A 15,124-nucleotide genomic window follows, 5' to 3' on the forward strand; every position below is an offset into this window, starting at 1 on the left:
TGGCGGGTCCGGGGACTCCTGGCGGCTGTTAACGCGCGCTTTGGGAAGAGGAAGGTTGGAGCGGCAGTGCTAGGGCCCGGATTCACTTTGCTGTTGTTTCCAGCTCTTCCTGGTATTCCCTTCCCAAGCCCGGGTCTTTTACTTGCCCTGCCTGGTCCCCTGCTTGACCTCCCCCAGTCCGGGCCTGGCTTCCGGGCTCCAGACCTGGGAAAAACCCCTTCGAACTCCGCGCCTCGCTCTCCCTACGCCTCGGATTTTCACCCCGGCCCCTGTCCCCTGGCCTGTGACTTCTTTTTATCTCCTGCAACTACCTCCTGCCATCACGTCCACCTGGGACCACTTGCCCGACTTCTCTCTGCCAGTCTGGTACTCCATCTTCCTCTCCCCCACCCCCTCCCCATCCCAAATCTTTACTCACCTTTGCTTGGATACTTCCTCTTTGGCCTGCTCTTCCGCCTAGACTGACTGGCGACCGACACGCTCACAGTTTGGGCCCAAACTCCAGCCCCTAGCTGGATTCCCTCCATCCATGCTCCCTCTTTAATTAGCCCATGCTTTCAATAATACAGCAGCTTGCTTTAACCGGCTGGCCGTGGTTCTGCACTCTCAGCTGCTGGGTGCCTTTGATCTTTGGCTGATGGGTACTTGACGTTTTATGATTCTGAGCCCAGGATGGTAAGTATGGGCCTAAGGGAGACTGTGGGTAGCCTTGTGTCTCGGTCTAATGGGTTTAGGCTGCGGGATCTCTGGAAGTGCTCAGTTTCCATATTCCCCTTACAGAGGAGGAGCTTAGCTCCTAGCCAGCTGGCCAAGAGAAAACCGGAAGGTAGATCTGGTGATGATGAAGACTGGCAGCCTGGGACATTGGTGAGTACCCTGCCCTCCAGGGGTGGGACAGGTAGGATGCAGGGCTGTTTGAGCAGAAAGGAGTCCTGGACATGGTTTCTGGGGTTACATGGGTGAACCTGGTCACCTCCAGAAACCTCTTTCAGTAAACTTTTACTTAGTGCTTACCAAGTGTCAGGCATTGAACAAGATAAAAAAAATCTTGGTCCTCAAGGTGCTTACTAGAAGTTAATATAGCCTCAGTTTTTCTGATAGGGGTATTCCAAAGCAAAAGAGCAGATTGGGTTGGGCCTTTTGGCTCCCTTGGGAAAAATAAAACGGCTTCCCAATGGCAACTAGTTGTCTGCTCTTTTGCTTTTTATCTCCTGCCCAATATCACAAAACAGTAGAGTATGTAGGGCCTGCCTTAGGGTTCTGAGCTCACTTGGGCCTAGATTAGAGGAGTGGTGCCCATCTAGTCCCTGCTAATACTCAAGTGCAGTATGTTGGACTTTGGATTGGTCCTGTGCTGTTTCCGCTATTGAGGCTTTCTGGGGCTGACCGGATCGGACCTGTGTATACAAAAATCAATAGGATAATACAGCATATACTTCAGAGAGAAAGAGCAGTTCACGAAGTAAGGGCTTGGCCACTGGAAGTTTGGAGAAAGGGACTAGCTAAGGAAGGTCTAGAAGGCAGTTTTGGGCAGGGCCTGTATATGAAGGGTGAAGGGGCTGGTGTTTGTTTCAGGTGTTTCTTGTAGGATCATTGAAGCTTCAAATACCTTGGCAAGCTGTTACAAGCTTGCCTGATGGTTCCGTGGAGCCTTGCTCTGTAGTTGCACCACTGCTGGTGTGCAGGGGGCTCCTCTTCCTATGAGGGACAAGGCTGCCTCTTGCTACTTACATGGGTCTCAGACTTGAACTTGGGGCAGCACTTGGTACAGCTGGGTCATAAATGGTGCTGTTTACTCCTGAAAACCCTTTGAGTGCTAGTGACTCACTGCCATGGTGTGGGCTGACTGGCTCACTTTATTCACCTCATTGAGTGCCTGTCTTCAGATTAGACAAGTTCTGTAACCTCATTAACTTCCAGTTTTCTCACCTGCTAAGTGAGTATAATAATAAACATTTATCATAGGATTGCTGTGAAGATGGTACATGATAATACATGTGAAGAGTTTAGCACAGTGCCCAGCATTTAATAAGCATTTTAAATGTTAGTTGCCATTGTGGTGAGCTCTGTGGTCTTCCAGACTTGACTTACCTTCCCCAATACTCTTCTAGACTCCCAAGAAACGGAAATCCAGCAGTGGGGCCCAGAGCCAGGAGTGTTTCCTGTCTCCCTTTCGGAAACCTTTGATTCAGCTAACCAATCGGCCACCCTGTCTGGATAGTAGTCAACATGTAAGTCAGAACTGCAACCTGTTGGTGAATGTGTGTGCCCTATGGAGGCACCTTTCTTGTTTTGTCTAGGGAGGCTTCTACCCCTGAAGACTTCCTCAGTGCTTTACAGAGGAGCCAGCAGACAGACTTTGGTGGAGGCTTTGGATCTGCCTACAGCCTCAGGGGCCTGGCCTCTTTGCTTCAAGATGTGTGCCTGACCTGGAGTTCCTGTTTATGGTTATTTGGGCTCCAGATCTCAGGTGGCTCAGATTCCTGAGGACATGACGGTATAGAAAAGGAAAGGCCATGGCAAGGTGTTGGAACCAGGATCCTCATGCCAGCTCAGTCTCTCACTTAGCATATGGCTTTAAGAGGTATCAGAGTCCTACAGCTTCCACGTATTTCCACTAGTAAAATCCAACATAATCTTTACTATGGCAGGTTCTGTGCATTATCTCATATAACTCATTTTTTTTAAGATGTGGAAGCTGAGTCTCCGAGGGGTTAAGTAGTTTGCCCAAAATTACAGAGTAGTCAGATCTGCTTAGCTTCACCAAAGCTTTTTCCACCAAACTTTCTGAGGACGTTGGTACTGAGCTCCAAAAACTTTTGGAATTTCTTTATTTTTTTTTTTTAATTTTATTTACCTGTGGGAGAGCACGTGCGTACTGAGCTGGTGAGGGGGGGAGGTCAGAGGGAGAAGCAGACTCCCCGCTGAGCAGGGAGCCGGATACAAAAGCTGAAGGCAGACTCTTAGCCGGCTGAGCCACCCAGGCACCCTTAAGATTTTACTGATAGAGTGAATCTCTGGAAGAGGGAAGCTTTGACCTTGGTGGGGAGGAGGGATGCTCTCCCTCTTCTATCAAAAGGAAGGGATGGTTTAATTTGCACTAACTAAATAAAGTGAGAGCATGCTCTCTCCCCTGCCTCTGCCAGTCTTATCAGACCAGATTCCTGGAGGCTGGTCATTGCAAATCTTGTAGGCTGTGTCCTCGTGTTTTAGGCCAGGGATGCTCACATTCTCCCATACTAGTTGCACAAGCTTGCAGTTCTTTTTTAAATCTGGATCATGACCTGAGCTGAAGGCAGACCGCCCCCCAGGTACCTCCCCCCAGGTGCGTCACCTTTGGAATTTAAGTGATAAAGCTGTAAAGGTGTCTTTTACTATCCATTAAAAACTTTTTAACCACACCTGAGTTTATGTTAATGAGATTCATTTGTAAAGCAACTAACCTTGGTGGCTGGTTGCCAGGGGCACCAACCTACCAGTGGCTAGTGTTTAATCAATCATGCCTATGTAATGAAGCCTCCATAAAACCCCAAAAGGTCAGGGTTTGGAGAGCTTATGAGTTGGTGAACAAGAATTTATCCACATGCCAGAAAGTGGCATACCCCAAACTCCTGTGCGCAGGACTCTTCCAGATCTCGCTGTATGTATCTCTTCATCTGGCTCTGCATATCCTTTAGTAGCCTTTGTGATAAATGGGTAATCTAGTAAGTAAACTTTTTCTGAGTTCTGCGAGCTGCTCTAGAAAAGTAATTGAATCCCAGGAGGGTGTTGGACCCTCCATTTTATAGCCTATTGGTCCGAAGCACAGGGAGCAACCTGGATTTGGGATTGAGGTGTTGGGGAGAGGCAGTCCTGTGGGACGGAGCCCTAACCTATGGGATCTGATACTCTCTCCAGGTGGATAGTGTCAGGATTGAGTTAAATTGTAGGACACGCAGGCAGTGCTGAATAATTGCTTGTGTGTGGAAGTGCCACATATCTGGTGTCAAGTGCGGGGGAGATGCAGGAGTCTGTTTTTACAGGGACATTTTTGAAGGAAAAATGGGAATAAGGTGATAACAATATGTAATGGATATTGGTTATTTGTGCATTCAGCAAATATTTTTTATTTTTTTAATGTAATTTTGTTTAAGATTTTATTTAACAGAGAGAGAGTGCGTGCTTGTGCACACATAGTCAGGGGGGAGCAGCAGGCAAAGGCAGAGGGAGAAGGAGGCTCCCCGATGAGCAGGGATCCCGATGTGGGGCTCAATCCCAGGACCCCAGGATTATGACCCAAGCCAAAGGCAGACAGTGAACCCACTGAGCCACCCAGGCACCCCTCAGCAAACATTTTAAAACATTCTTACATAATACTTGATAAATACAAAGGAATATGTGTATAACATGTGAAATAGAAAACACAGAATAAACACCCGTGAACCCACCATCCTGCACTAGAACATCACCAAAGTCATAATCCCTCTTCCCATCCTGACCGGTAACCACTGACCTGAATTATTTTCATCATCCCTTGCTTTTGTGATAGTTGAACTATATATAATTCATTAAGTAATACATTGTTTAATTGTTTACTAAGCCTTATTAAAAAATGGTGTGTATGGGGCACCTGGGTGGCTCATTCGGTTAAGTGACTCTTGGTTTCGGCTCAGGTCATGATCTCAGGGTGGTGCGATCAGTCTCTGCGCTCAGTCTCTGCGCTCAGCGAAGAGTCTCCTTGAGATTCACTCTCTCCCTCTGCCCCTCCCCCTGCACGCATGCTCTTGCTCTCAAATAAATAAATCTTAAAAAAAATGTGTAGTTCTGTGGGACTCTTTCCATTTAGGATTCATTCAAGTTGTCCTATGTAAGTATATGACATAAGTGCAAGTGCAGTTGGGATTTTACAACAGGGGGTCTCACAGTCTGGAGGTTGGTCAAAGACCTGAATCTGAGGGATGTGTTGATTAGGTTGAGTCCTCAAGGATAGGAGGAGTCAGCCAGGTGAAGAGAATGGGCGGTGTTCTAGATAGAGGGGACCCTAAAGGCAAAAGTGCCTCAGGCCCACAAAAATCATATAGTGCAGCCTTGGAGATGAGAGCACTTAGCCTTAAATGTGATGAGTTTGAAGTTTTGTAGGATAGGATATCTAGGTTTGGGGATGGTTGCAAATATGGGTAGGTGTGGAACCTAGGAGGGAAGTAGGGACTAGAAATAGATTTGGGGTCCTTAGCATAGAGATGATATTTGACCCCTCCAAAGTGTATTGGAGTGTCAGTGAGTGCAGTCAGTGGAGCTGAGGTGCAACCCTGAGCCCCGAGGAACACTTACCTTTAAGGGAGTTAAGCAGAGAAAGAAGAGCTCCTCGGGGGACTGAGCATGAGGTCCTAAAGAGGCGGAATAGTAGGAAAGTGGTGTCATGGTAGTCAAACGCAGAGAATATTTGGGAAGAAAGAGTGGCCAGCTTTGGCCAGATAAGGATAGAAACATGTCCACTGGAATTAGGGTTATGTAGGCCATTGGTGATCTTGGCCAGAGTCATTCCAGAGGAGTGGAAGATTAGAAAGGGGAGATACTCTTTCTAGAAGTTTGAAGGGGTAGAGATAAAAGCGGTCAAAGGAATTTTTGGTTTTTTTTAGAGAGCAAGTGTGCATGGGGGGCGGGCAGAGAGGGAGAGAGAATCTCAAGCAGACTCCTCGCTGAGCATAGGCCCCCCCATGCCCCCCCATCCCCCTGGAGCTTGAGCCCAGGACCCTGAGATCATGATCTGAACTGAAATCGAGACGCTTAACTGACTAATCCAGGCTCCCCAAAGGAATTTTTGTTTTTAAAATAGGAGAGAGTTAAGCATGTTTTAAATGCTGGTGAGAGAGAGCTAGTAGAGAGAGAGAGGGAGAGGTTGAGATATAGGAGAGATCAGGCAGAACTGATAGAGTGAATCTCTGGAAGAGGGAAGCTATGACCTTGGTGGGAAAGAGGGATGCTCTCCCTCTTTTTATTTTTATTTTTTTAAGATTTTATTTATTTGACAGAGACACAGCAAGAGAGGGAACACAAGCAGGGGGAGTGGGAGAAGGAGAAGCAGGCTTCCTGCAGAGCAGGGAGCCCAACGCAGGGCTCGATCCCAGGACCCCAGGATCATGACCTGAGCCGAAGGCAGAGGCTTAACGACTGAGCCACCTAGGCACCCCTGCTCTCCCTCTTTTATGAGAAAGAAGGGATGGTATGAATTTGCAGTAACTAAATAAAGTGAGAACATGCTCTCTCCCCTGCCTCTGCCAGTCTTAATCAGACCAGGTTCCCGGAGGCTGGTCATTGCAAGTCTTGTAGGCTGTGCCCTCATGTTTTTGGCCGGGTATGCTCACATTCTTCCACACTAGTTGCACAACCTTGCAGTTCAAAGTCTTGCATTTTAAATCTGGAGCATAAATTCTTGGCTACTCAGAGCCTCAAATCTAGCCTGTATTGCCAATTTTGAAAATAATATTTCAGTTTTTTGGGGACACCTGGCTGGCTCAGTCAGTGGAGCATAAGAATCTTGATCTCAGGGTTATAGGTTCAAGCCCATGTTGGGTATAGAGATTACTTAAAAAAAAAAAAAAACTTTAATATTTCAGGTTTAGAATTGAAGCCAAATTAGAAAGGAAGTTAGAGGGGCGCCTGGGTGGCTCAGTCGTTAGGCGTCTGCCTTCGGCCCAGGTCATAATCCCAGGGTCCTGGGATCGAGCCCCGCATCAGCCTCCCTGCTCAGCGGGAGGGAGGCCTGCTTCTCCCTCTCTCACTCCCCCTGCTTGTGTTCCCTCTCTCGCTGTGTCTCTCTCTGTCAAATAAAATCTTTAAAAAAAAAAAAATTAGAATCCATCTCCTTCCTTTCCCTCTTATTTATTTATTTATTTATTTATTTATTTATTTATTATGAGAGGGAGAGCATCCATTGGAGAGCTGGGGGAGGGGCAGAGGGAGAGGGAGAGAAGCAGACTTCCTGCTGAGTGTGGAGCCCAATACGATGCTGGGGGCTTGACCCCAAGACCCTGAGATCACGACCTGAGCTGAAATCAAGAGTCAGATGCTCAACCAGCAGCCACCAGGCACTCCATCCTTTTCTCCTCCTTTGACTTAAGGGTGGCTTTGCTTTAGCATTGTTCATATACAAGTTTCTCATTATCATTGCTATTAATAATTATAATAATCATGGTAATTAAAAATAGTACAAGATTTTATTCAGCTGCAAAGAAATACACAAATAATTTGGGCCTTTCTCTGAATCCCCCCATCATGTTATTTAGTGTGATGAAGTTCAGTTCTCCACATTCTTTTTCTATCTTCCAGGAGATTGTCAAATATATTCATTATATTTTTCCTATTTGCAGTACACTGAGTTTCTAGAAATTTGTAATCTTTATAGAAATGGGTCAGAATAAAAGTAAAAATTTCAGGGCAAGACAGGTTTGCTTTTTTCCCTATTAAACTATCTTTTTGCTTGAGGGGAATAGTTTTCATTATTTCTTTTTCCACTAATGTATTCCCATTAAAACTACCTTTAGGGTTTCTGTTCTTGTTTTCTCCTTGCTTTCTTGGGTTTCAGCTCTTGTTTTGTTGAGGTTCACAGGCCATAGTATTTCCCCACAGAGCTCAGGGATAGATAGACCAGAAGGCCAGAGCTTTGATGGGCTTGTCAGAGTTGGCTCAGGGGCTGGTGCTCGGGACTCCCCTGCCTGCTCTTCTGTTCCAGCGCCATCACCCAGTGCTGGTTCCAGGCTGAGGTGCTGACACAGAGGCTTCCTGTAGGCTCTGAGGTGGAGGCACCAAGGCCACCCTTCTCTAGGACCTATGTATGTTTGCTTCTTGTTACCCTTGGCCCACCTGCTTTTTTTTGGTCATTTGTTTGCCCTCTCATGTCCTCTTTCTCGTGTTCTCTCTCACGCCTTCCCGTGGCAAGAAGCTGCTGACTCTGGGCTGATGCGTATGGCTGTAGTCAAACAGTTGGATTAGGAGGCCATACCACCCACTGGTTACAAGTAAGGGTCTTGGAATGAGGAAAGTCCTGCACCTATCATGGCCCTGTGACTTGGGAAAGTGACTTAACCACTCCATCTCCATACACCCATCTGTAAAATGGAGATACCAGCGATAGTACATGGACATCCTAGTGCTGGTAGTGAGGATTCAATGGCAGTCTGAGTGCGGGCATCTTGAGTGCTTAGCACTGCATCTGGTATACACTGTTAGTCATCATTACTGTTGTCATTTTTGCTGTTGTTGTTAATATTTACTAATACTACTGTTCCTATTACTGCTACTACCACTACTTTTTGAAGGTCTGGTGAGTTCCCAAGGAGGCCAGTGTAGGAAATTAGATGTAGTAGGCAGAATTGATATGACAAAAGAAATGTGAGGTATGTTTGGGAAGATGGAGTCCTGGAGGAGAGTGTTTGAATCCAAATATTGGAGTTCCCTGTTAGTACTGAGGTTGGGTAAGTTTGTGGTGCTTTCTTAAAAGGTGATGTACCCTAGGGAATAGTTGTTCTTGCTGGCATGGCCTTTCCTGAATGAATGGGTTTAAGCCTTGTGGCTGACGACTGAGGCTGGGCACTTGCCAGTGGCACTCTGCTGTCCCTGAGTATTTGTAGAATCTTTGTAAAGCCTCAAAGATGAAAGCTGTTGTATAAAACCTAATAACCTAATATGGAGCACTTCTCCTTTTTTTTTTTTTTTAAGATTTTATTTATTTATTTGACAGAGAATGAGAGATAGAGAGCATGAGAGGGAAGAGGGTCAGAGGGAGAAGCAGACTCCCTGCTGAGCAGGGAGCCCCATGTGGGACTCGATCCCGGGACTCCAGGATCATGACCTGAGCCGAAGGCAGTCGCTTAACCAACTGAGCCACCCAGGCGCCCTGGAGCACTTCTCCTTATGTTCTAGATGCATCTGAGTGAGATGTAATCAAAATATAACGCTCTGAATGTATTACCTTTATTTTTTATTTTTTTAAAGATTTTTAAAATTTATTTAATTGACAGAGCGAGAGAGGGAACACAAGCAGGGGGAGTGGGAGAGGGAGAAGCGGGCCTCCTGGTGCCCTTGAATGTATTATCTTTAAATAGGCATGTTGTTATTTTAAATTTTTTTAAAAACGATTTATTTATTTTAGGGGCGCCTGGGTGGCTCAGTCGGTTAAGCTTCTGCCTTCGGCTCAGGTCATGATCTTAGGGTCCTGGGATCGAGCCTTGCATCGGGCTCCCTGCTCAGTGGGGAACCTGCTTTTCCCTCTCCCTCTGCCGCTCCCCCTGCTGTGCTCACTCACTTTCTCTCAAGTAAATAAATAAAATCTTTAAAAAAAAGATTTATTTATTTTAGAGAGCAAGAAAGCGGGTGCGAGTTGGGGAGGGGCAGAGGGAGAGGGAGGGAGAGAATCTCAAGCAGATACTCCACTGAACACGGAACCTGATGTGGGGCTCAATCCATGACCCCCAGATCATGACCTGACTGAATATGAGTCAGATGCTCAACTGACTAAGCCACCCAGGTGCCCCTAAATAGGCATTTTAGACTGCATTTGTAAAAATATTATCCCATAACCTCTTTAATCAGTCCTAAATCCCTGTTTCTTCTTTTTGTTTTTAGGAAGCCTTTATTCGAAGCATTTTGTCAAAGCCTTTTAAAATCCCCATTCCAAATTATCAAGGTAAAAAAATGGATACTTTCCTATTTTTTTTGAATCAGTCATGTGTGAATGTATCTGAATAATTTAAAACCTCTGCTTTTGTAAATACATGCTTACCTTGGAATTGAAGATGCCAGGCCAGTGGTGACGGTGTGTGGGGGCAACACTCTAGAAGCCTGCATGTAGGCTGTGTTTGATAGCTTCAGCAAGGCCTGCCATGACTAACTGCCCCTCATCTTCTTGGGGGGTGGGGGTATGCCAGTGCTTGGGAAGCTTTTGGTGGGCCCAGGTGGCTGATGGCCTCAGATAGTCAACCTCAGAAATGAGATGCTACTAAATTCACTCAGATTGAATGAAACCTGGGTTCTGTGTAGGACATAGCATTGTGCTAAAACTGGGGCTGGGGAGGGAGGAGGCCAACTCTCAAGAGCTCTCTGTCTTGAAGGGCCCCTTTGGGTTCTAGACCTTTCTAGGCTTTATTTATTTAAAAAAAATTTTTTTTAAAGATTTTGTTTATTTATTTGAGAGAGAGAATGAGAGTTAGGGAGCACGAGAGGGAAGAGGGTCAGAGGGAGAAGCAGACTCTCTGCTGAGCAGGGAGCCCCATGTGGGACTCGATCCCGGGACTCCAGGATCATGACCTGAGCTGAAGGCAGTCGCTTAACCAACTGAGCCACCCAGGCGCCCAAGACCTTTCCAGGCTTGACTTGAGATGAACAAGACCCAACCCTCCAGAAGTTTATAGTTAAATGGGAGAAGTAAAATGGGAAGAACTCTGATCTGAGGCAGACTGGGATAATGGTCAGATAGAGGTGCGCAGCTGGGTTTTGGGAGAGAGAAGGTCATATGCAAGCTTAGGACAAGGTATGTGAAGGATAGGCATTTGAGCTGGTCCTGCTGATCTCTTCAATATAGAGGCTCAGGTGACAGATTGTTGGTTTCTAGGTCCTCTGGGCTCTCGGGCATTGGGCCTCAAAAGGGCTGGGGTCCGCCGGGCCCTCCATGACCCCTTGGAAGAAGGTGCCTTGGTTTTGTACGAGCCTCCCCTGCTGAGCGCCCATGACCAGCTGAAGCTTGACAAGTATGTACATTGGTATTTCTTGAGCAGGTCTGGTCTTCTGTTAAGTGCACATACCTAGAAGGGCAGAGGGCATTGTGGTGTGATTTTTCCTTGGGACTGGCATGTTTTCAGAGTGCTGTCATGACCACTGCATCACCATCCAGAGAGTGGGTAGGTGGGGAAGGAGAGTGCGTGGGGAAGCTTGTGGGCATGTCCAGTTGTTGGAGGTTCCTCACCCTTCCTGCCAAGCTTGCTCAGGGGAGCAGGAGGGATTGATGACATAGGGAACCCTCTCCTCACTTTCTAACTCTTGGAGCAAAAGTTGCTATGGTTTGATTAGCAGGCCACGAAGGCCCTCTCAGGCAGCGGCCTCTGGATTAGCAGGACACGACTTCCTGAGGGCGTACCCTTGTGCTTATCTGAGCTCCATGTTTTCTTTGCTGTGTTTCCTCAGGGAAAAACTCCCTGTCCATGTGGTTGTTGATCCTATCCTCAGTAAGGTCTTGCGGCCTCATCAGAGAGAGGTAAAGGGGGTTGGGGGGAAAGAGGTATGGGCTGGGAGACTGCCATCCCTGGGGCAGCAGCAGTGTGGATGCCAGAGTGGCCTGAGTGCTGTTATTCCCCAGGGAGTGAAGTTCCTGTGGGAGTGTGTCACCAGCCGGCGCATCCCTGGCAGCCACGGCTGCATCATGGCTGATGAGATGGGCCTGGGCAAGACGCTGCAGTGCATCACGTTGATGTGGACACTTTTGCGCCAGAGTCCAGAGTGCAAACCAGAAATTGACAAGGCAATGGTGGTGTCACCCTCCAGCCTAGTGAGGAACTGGTACAATGAAGTTGGGAAATGGCTTGGAGGGAGGATCCAACCTCTGGCCATTGACGGAGGCTCTAAGGACGAGATAGACCAAAAGCTGGGTACGGAGCCTTAACAGAGTTGGCTGTGCTCTTCCATGTAACCTGCTCTTTCCTTGTGTGTATGCTCTCTGATGGGCAGCAGGCTGAGGGCAATGAGGGGGTAGAAGAGAATTCCCATGCAAAATAGTGGAAATGGTTATTTCCAGGCTAAATTAAAGAACTATCAAACTTTTTTCTTTAAGATATTCTAAGATTTGTTCCCTTCACGTGTTTTCTGTTGTAGAAGGATTCATGAACCAGCGTGGAGCCCGAGTGCCTTCTCCCATCCTCATCATTTCCTATGAGACATTCCGCCTTCATGTTGGAGTCCTCCAGAAAGGGAGTGTTGGGCTGGTCATATGTGACGAGGTACTTGACTTTCAGCAGTCTGTGAGTCCTGGTAGAGGAAAGTGTTGAAATCTCCTCACTAAGAACTGCCATCCAAGGCCTGTGTGTCACTGGGGAATTTTTTTTAGATTTTATTTATTCATTTGAGAGAGCGCAAGAGAGCGCATGAGTGGGATGAGTGTGGCGGAGAGAAGCAGACTCCCCACTGAACAGGGAACCTGACACGGCCTCGATCCCAGGACCCCGAGATCATGACCTGAGCCAAAGGCAGACACTCAACTGACTGAGCCACCCAGGCGCCCCAGTCTTCTCGGAATATTAAGGACAGAATTTGTTGCCTTAGGGGATGCAAGTGAGAGGCAGAGCCCTTGACACCAAATCTGCCAATAGGGATTAAGCGGTGCTTGCAACTCCAAGGAGGGTGAGGTTTGGTTTTGTGCCTCTAGATAGTATTCTTAGACCAGGGAAAGACTTTGAAGGATGAGAGGGATTTGGATGGGTGGAGAGACACGGTAGTGTTTAGGGGAGTAGGTTCTGGAGTCAGACTTTTATTCAAATTCTGGCTCTTCTACTTACAGTGAAATGATCTCGGACAAGTCACTTAACCACCTGAGCCTCTGTTTCTGAGTCAGTAAAGTGGGGTAATCATTTGTTTCATGGGATTATTGTGAGGATTAAATGAGGTGAATGAGGGAAAGCTCTTATCATAGTGCCTGGTATGTTCATAAGACTGGTAGTTGTCATAAGACTTTTTTTTGTTGTAGGCTGGGGGGGATGCATGTGAACAGAAACACAGGTAGGAAAGCCCAGTGTGGACAGTCCATACACCTTAGAGTAGTCTGTGTTGACTCTCTGGGACAAAGGGAAATGTGGTAATAGTTACTTACTAGCCTTTTCCACCACTATGCATGAATGGTGGTAGAGGTGCTACTACCTAGAAAGGCAGGGTGGCTGGGAACTTCCCGGTATAAAGAATTTTCCAGGTTTTCAGGGTGTTTGGCTATGCTGAGGCTGCTACTATTGTTTGCACCTCTTGGGAAGAGTGAAGGCCACTTTGCACACCCCTGGGGCTTTAGTGGAGAGATGGCTGAAAGACTTGGCCCCGTTTGTCAACTGATTGGCAAGCCTGACTATGCTCTGGGAACTACAGGTTAGCTCACTATCTGAGGGACTTTTGGGGAGGTTACAGAGAAGAAAGGCTTACTTTTGGGATGCCATGCTTGCTAGTTAGGATCTCTTTCCCAATTGGGCTTTTGTCCTTAATAAAGAGTCCATCATTGTCTGACATGTGTACCAACCTGTGACAGCTCAAAGGGCTGTTCTTTCTGGTAAAAGTAAAGGGTTTAGCAGGTTGGGGTGGGTTATATGTGTGATAACCCTATAGAGCTCAGGGCCCTGGCCCATCTAGACTTTCTTCTGCTCTGTAGTGTTTCTTTTCTTTCTCATTCTGTCCTGTTTTGCAAGCTGACTCTGCAGGGCAGAGGGGACTAGGCTGCTTCTTGCCACACTACAGCATCCTGGCCCTCCTTTTTACTCATCTGCCTTTTTTTGTCAGCAATTTGTCAATTGTCAGAGACACAAGGAAGCCAGTCCTGAAAGACAGTCGGCCTACTCTAGGAGGAGTTTGTCGTTTTGTCCCATTCAGATCCTGGAAAGGGAAGATGCCACCCCTGGCTTTCATGCTCCCAGCATCCGCGATGCTCCCTCCTAGCTGATGCTTCTCTCTGGCACACAGAAGTGCTGCATAATAACTCTGTGTACAAAATCTTTGGTCCTTACAGTAATCCGAGTTAGGGCAAGTCAGAAGACTTGGGCTCAGCCTTGGTTCTGCTTCTTGTAAGCAGCCTGTGTAGATGAGACTGCTCGGAGACTGTCACTTCCATACAGTGAGTGGGTGGCACAGGGTCTACCTGAAAAGGACGTGGTCCAGATCAAGAGAGATGTATGGAAGTGTTTTGTAAAGTATATGAATAGGTGAGGGATTGACATTGTTGTCATCATCTCAGTTTTGGAGGTTAGGAGAAGTGTGATGACTTGCCCAGTTGCCTCTGCCAGGACCTAGTGAGCTGGGACTTGAACCCAGGCCTGAGATTTTAAGACCTGGCTCTTATCCCTTACTGCCTTGGATATAATAACAAAACTTGGTGTAGGAAGCGTGGCTTAGGCATGGATAGAGGAATGTGTGCCTTCTCCAGACCCATATATGTTCTTTTATAAGATCTAGAACACATGGCAAGTCAGAAGAAACATGCTGGGGAAATGCATAAAAAACAAGAATGCTACTCGTAGGGCTCATGTTTCAGAGAGAAAAGTGGTATTTAATCATGGTATCATTTTTTGTTTTTAAAAAGGATACGTGGAGAACCCTGCCAGAACAGAAATTCAGCAGTAGCTTATTAATAAGAGCTTTGACAACTTTTCATCTGGCCAAACGTTTGAATTGCTCAGTTGCCAGAGTTTGGCTTTTATTTTTTTAAAGGATTTTATTTTTAGGGCGCCTAGGTGGCTCAGTCAGTTGAGTATCTGACTCTTGATCTCAGCTCAGGTCTTGATCTCAGGGTCGTGAGTTTAGGCCCTGCCTTGGGCTTTGCACTGGGTATGGAGCCTACTTTAAAAAAAAAAAAAAAGAAGAAAAGAAAAAAGAAAGATTTTATTTTTTAAGATTTTATTTTTAAGCAATCTCTACACCCAGCATGGGGCTTGAACTTATGACCCTGAGGTCAAGAGTAGCACACTCTTCTGACTGAACCAGCCAGGCACCCCAGAGTTTGGGTTTTAAATCTCTGGGTGGGGGCTCCTGGGTGTCTCTTTCATTGTCTGTCTTAGGTTCAGGTCATGATCCCAGGGTCCTGGGATCGAGCCCCACATCAGGCTCCCTGCTCAGCGGGAAGCCTGCTTCTCCCTCTCCCACTCCCCCTGCTTGTGTTCCCTCTCTCACTGTCTGTCTCTCTCAAATAAATAAATAAAATCTTAAAAAAAAAATCTCTGGGTGTTGGTGGGAGGAAGTGGGTCTGGAGCCCGGGTATTCCCATAGGGAGTTGGGATTGGCTTTCCCTTCCAGAGACCCACAGGGATATTGTGTCAGCTCAGTTCATTTATTGGGTTATTTATTAAGTGCCTGTTGTGTGTCAGGTCCTGGGGGTCCCATGATGCCTGCCCTCAGGGAGCTTCAGTTGAGA

The 15,124-nt window shown here is 46.9% G+C and overlaps 1 protein-coding gene across 4 annotated transcripts in view; it reads left to right on the forward strand.

Annotated features, from left to right (window-relative positions):
- The window catches only part of RAD54L (RAD54 like), a 27,320-nt gene continuing 12,196 nt past the window's right edge, over positions 1 to 15,124 (forward strand). For 2 of the 4 annotated variants that reach the window (XR_003520853.1, XM_027599137.1), the window contains exons 1-8: positions 1 to 675; positions 781 to 867; positions 2,112 to 2,231; positions 9,604 to 9,664; positions 10,589 to 10,724; positions 11,158 to 11,227; positions 11,330 to 11,618; positions 11,842 to 11,966. Coding sequence is in view for 3 of the 4 variants with exons in the window: in XM_027599137.1 (XP_027454938.1) it covers positions 673 to 675; positions 781 to 867; positions 2,112 to 2,231; positions 9,604 to 9,664; positions 10,589 to 10,724; positions 11,158 to 11,227; positions 11,330 to 11,618; positions 11,842 to 11,966 (891 nt within the window). In the remaining variant the exon portion in view is untranslated. Of the gene's footprint in view, positions 676 to 780; positions 868 to 2,111; positions 2,232 to 9,603; positions 9,665 to 10,588; positions 10,725 to 11,157; positions 11,228 to 11,329; positions 11,619 to 11,841; positions 11,967 to 15,124 lie in introns of those variants that run through there. The other 2 variants (XM_027599220.1, XM_035726931.1) reach the window with 2 other exon arrangements.

The sequence above is a fragment of the Zalophus californianus genome, chromosome 4 (genome assembly GCF_009762305.2).
Source record: "Zalophus californianus isolate mZalCal1 chromosome 4, mZalCal1.pri.v2, whole genome shotgun sequence".
Lineage (NCBI taxonomy): Eukaryota > Metazoa > Chordata > Mammalia > Carnivora > Otariidae > Zalophus > Zalophus californianus.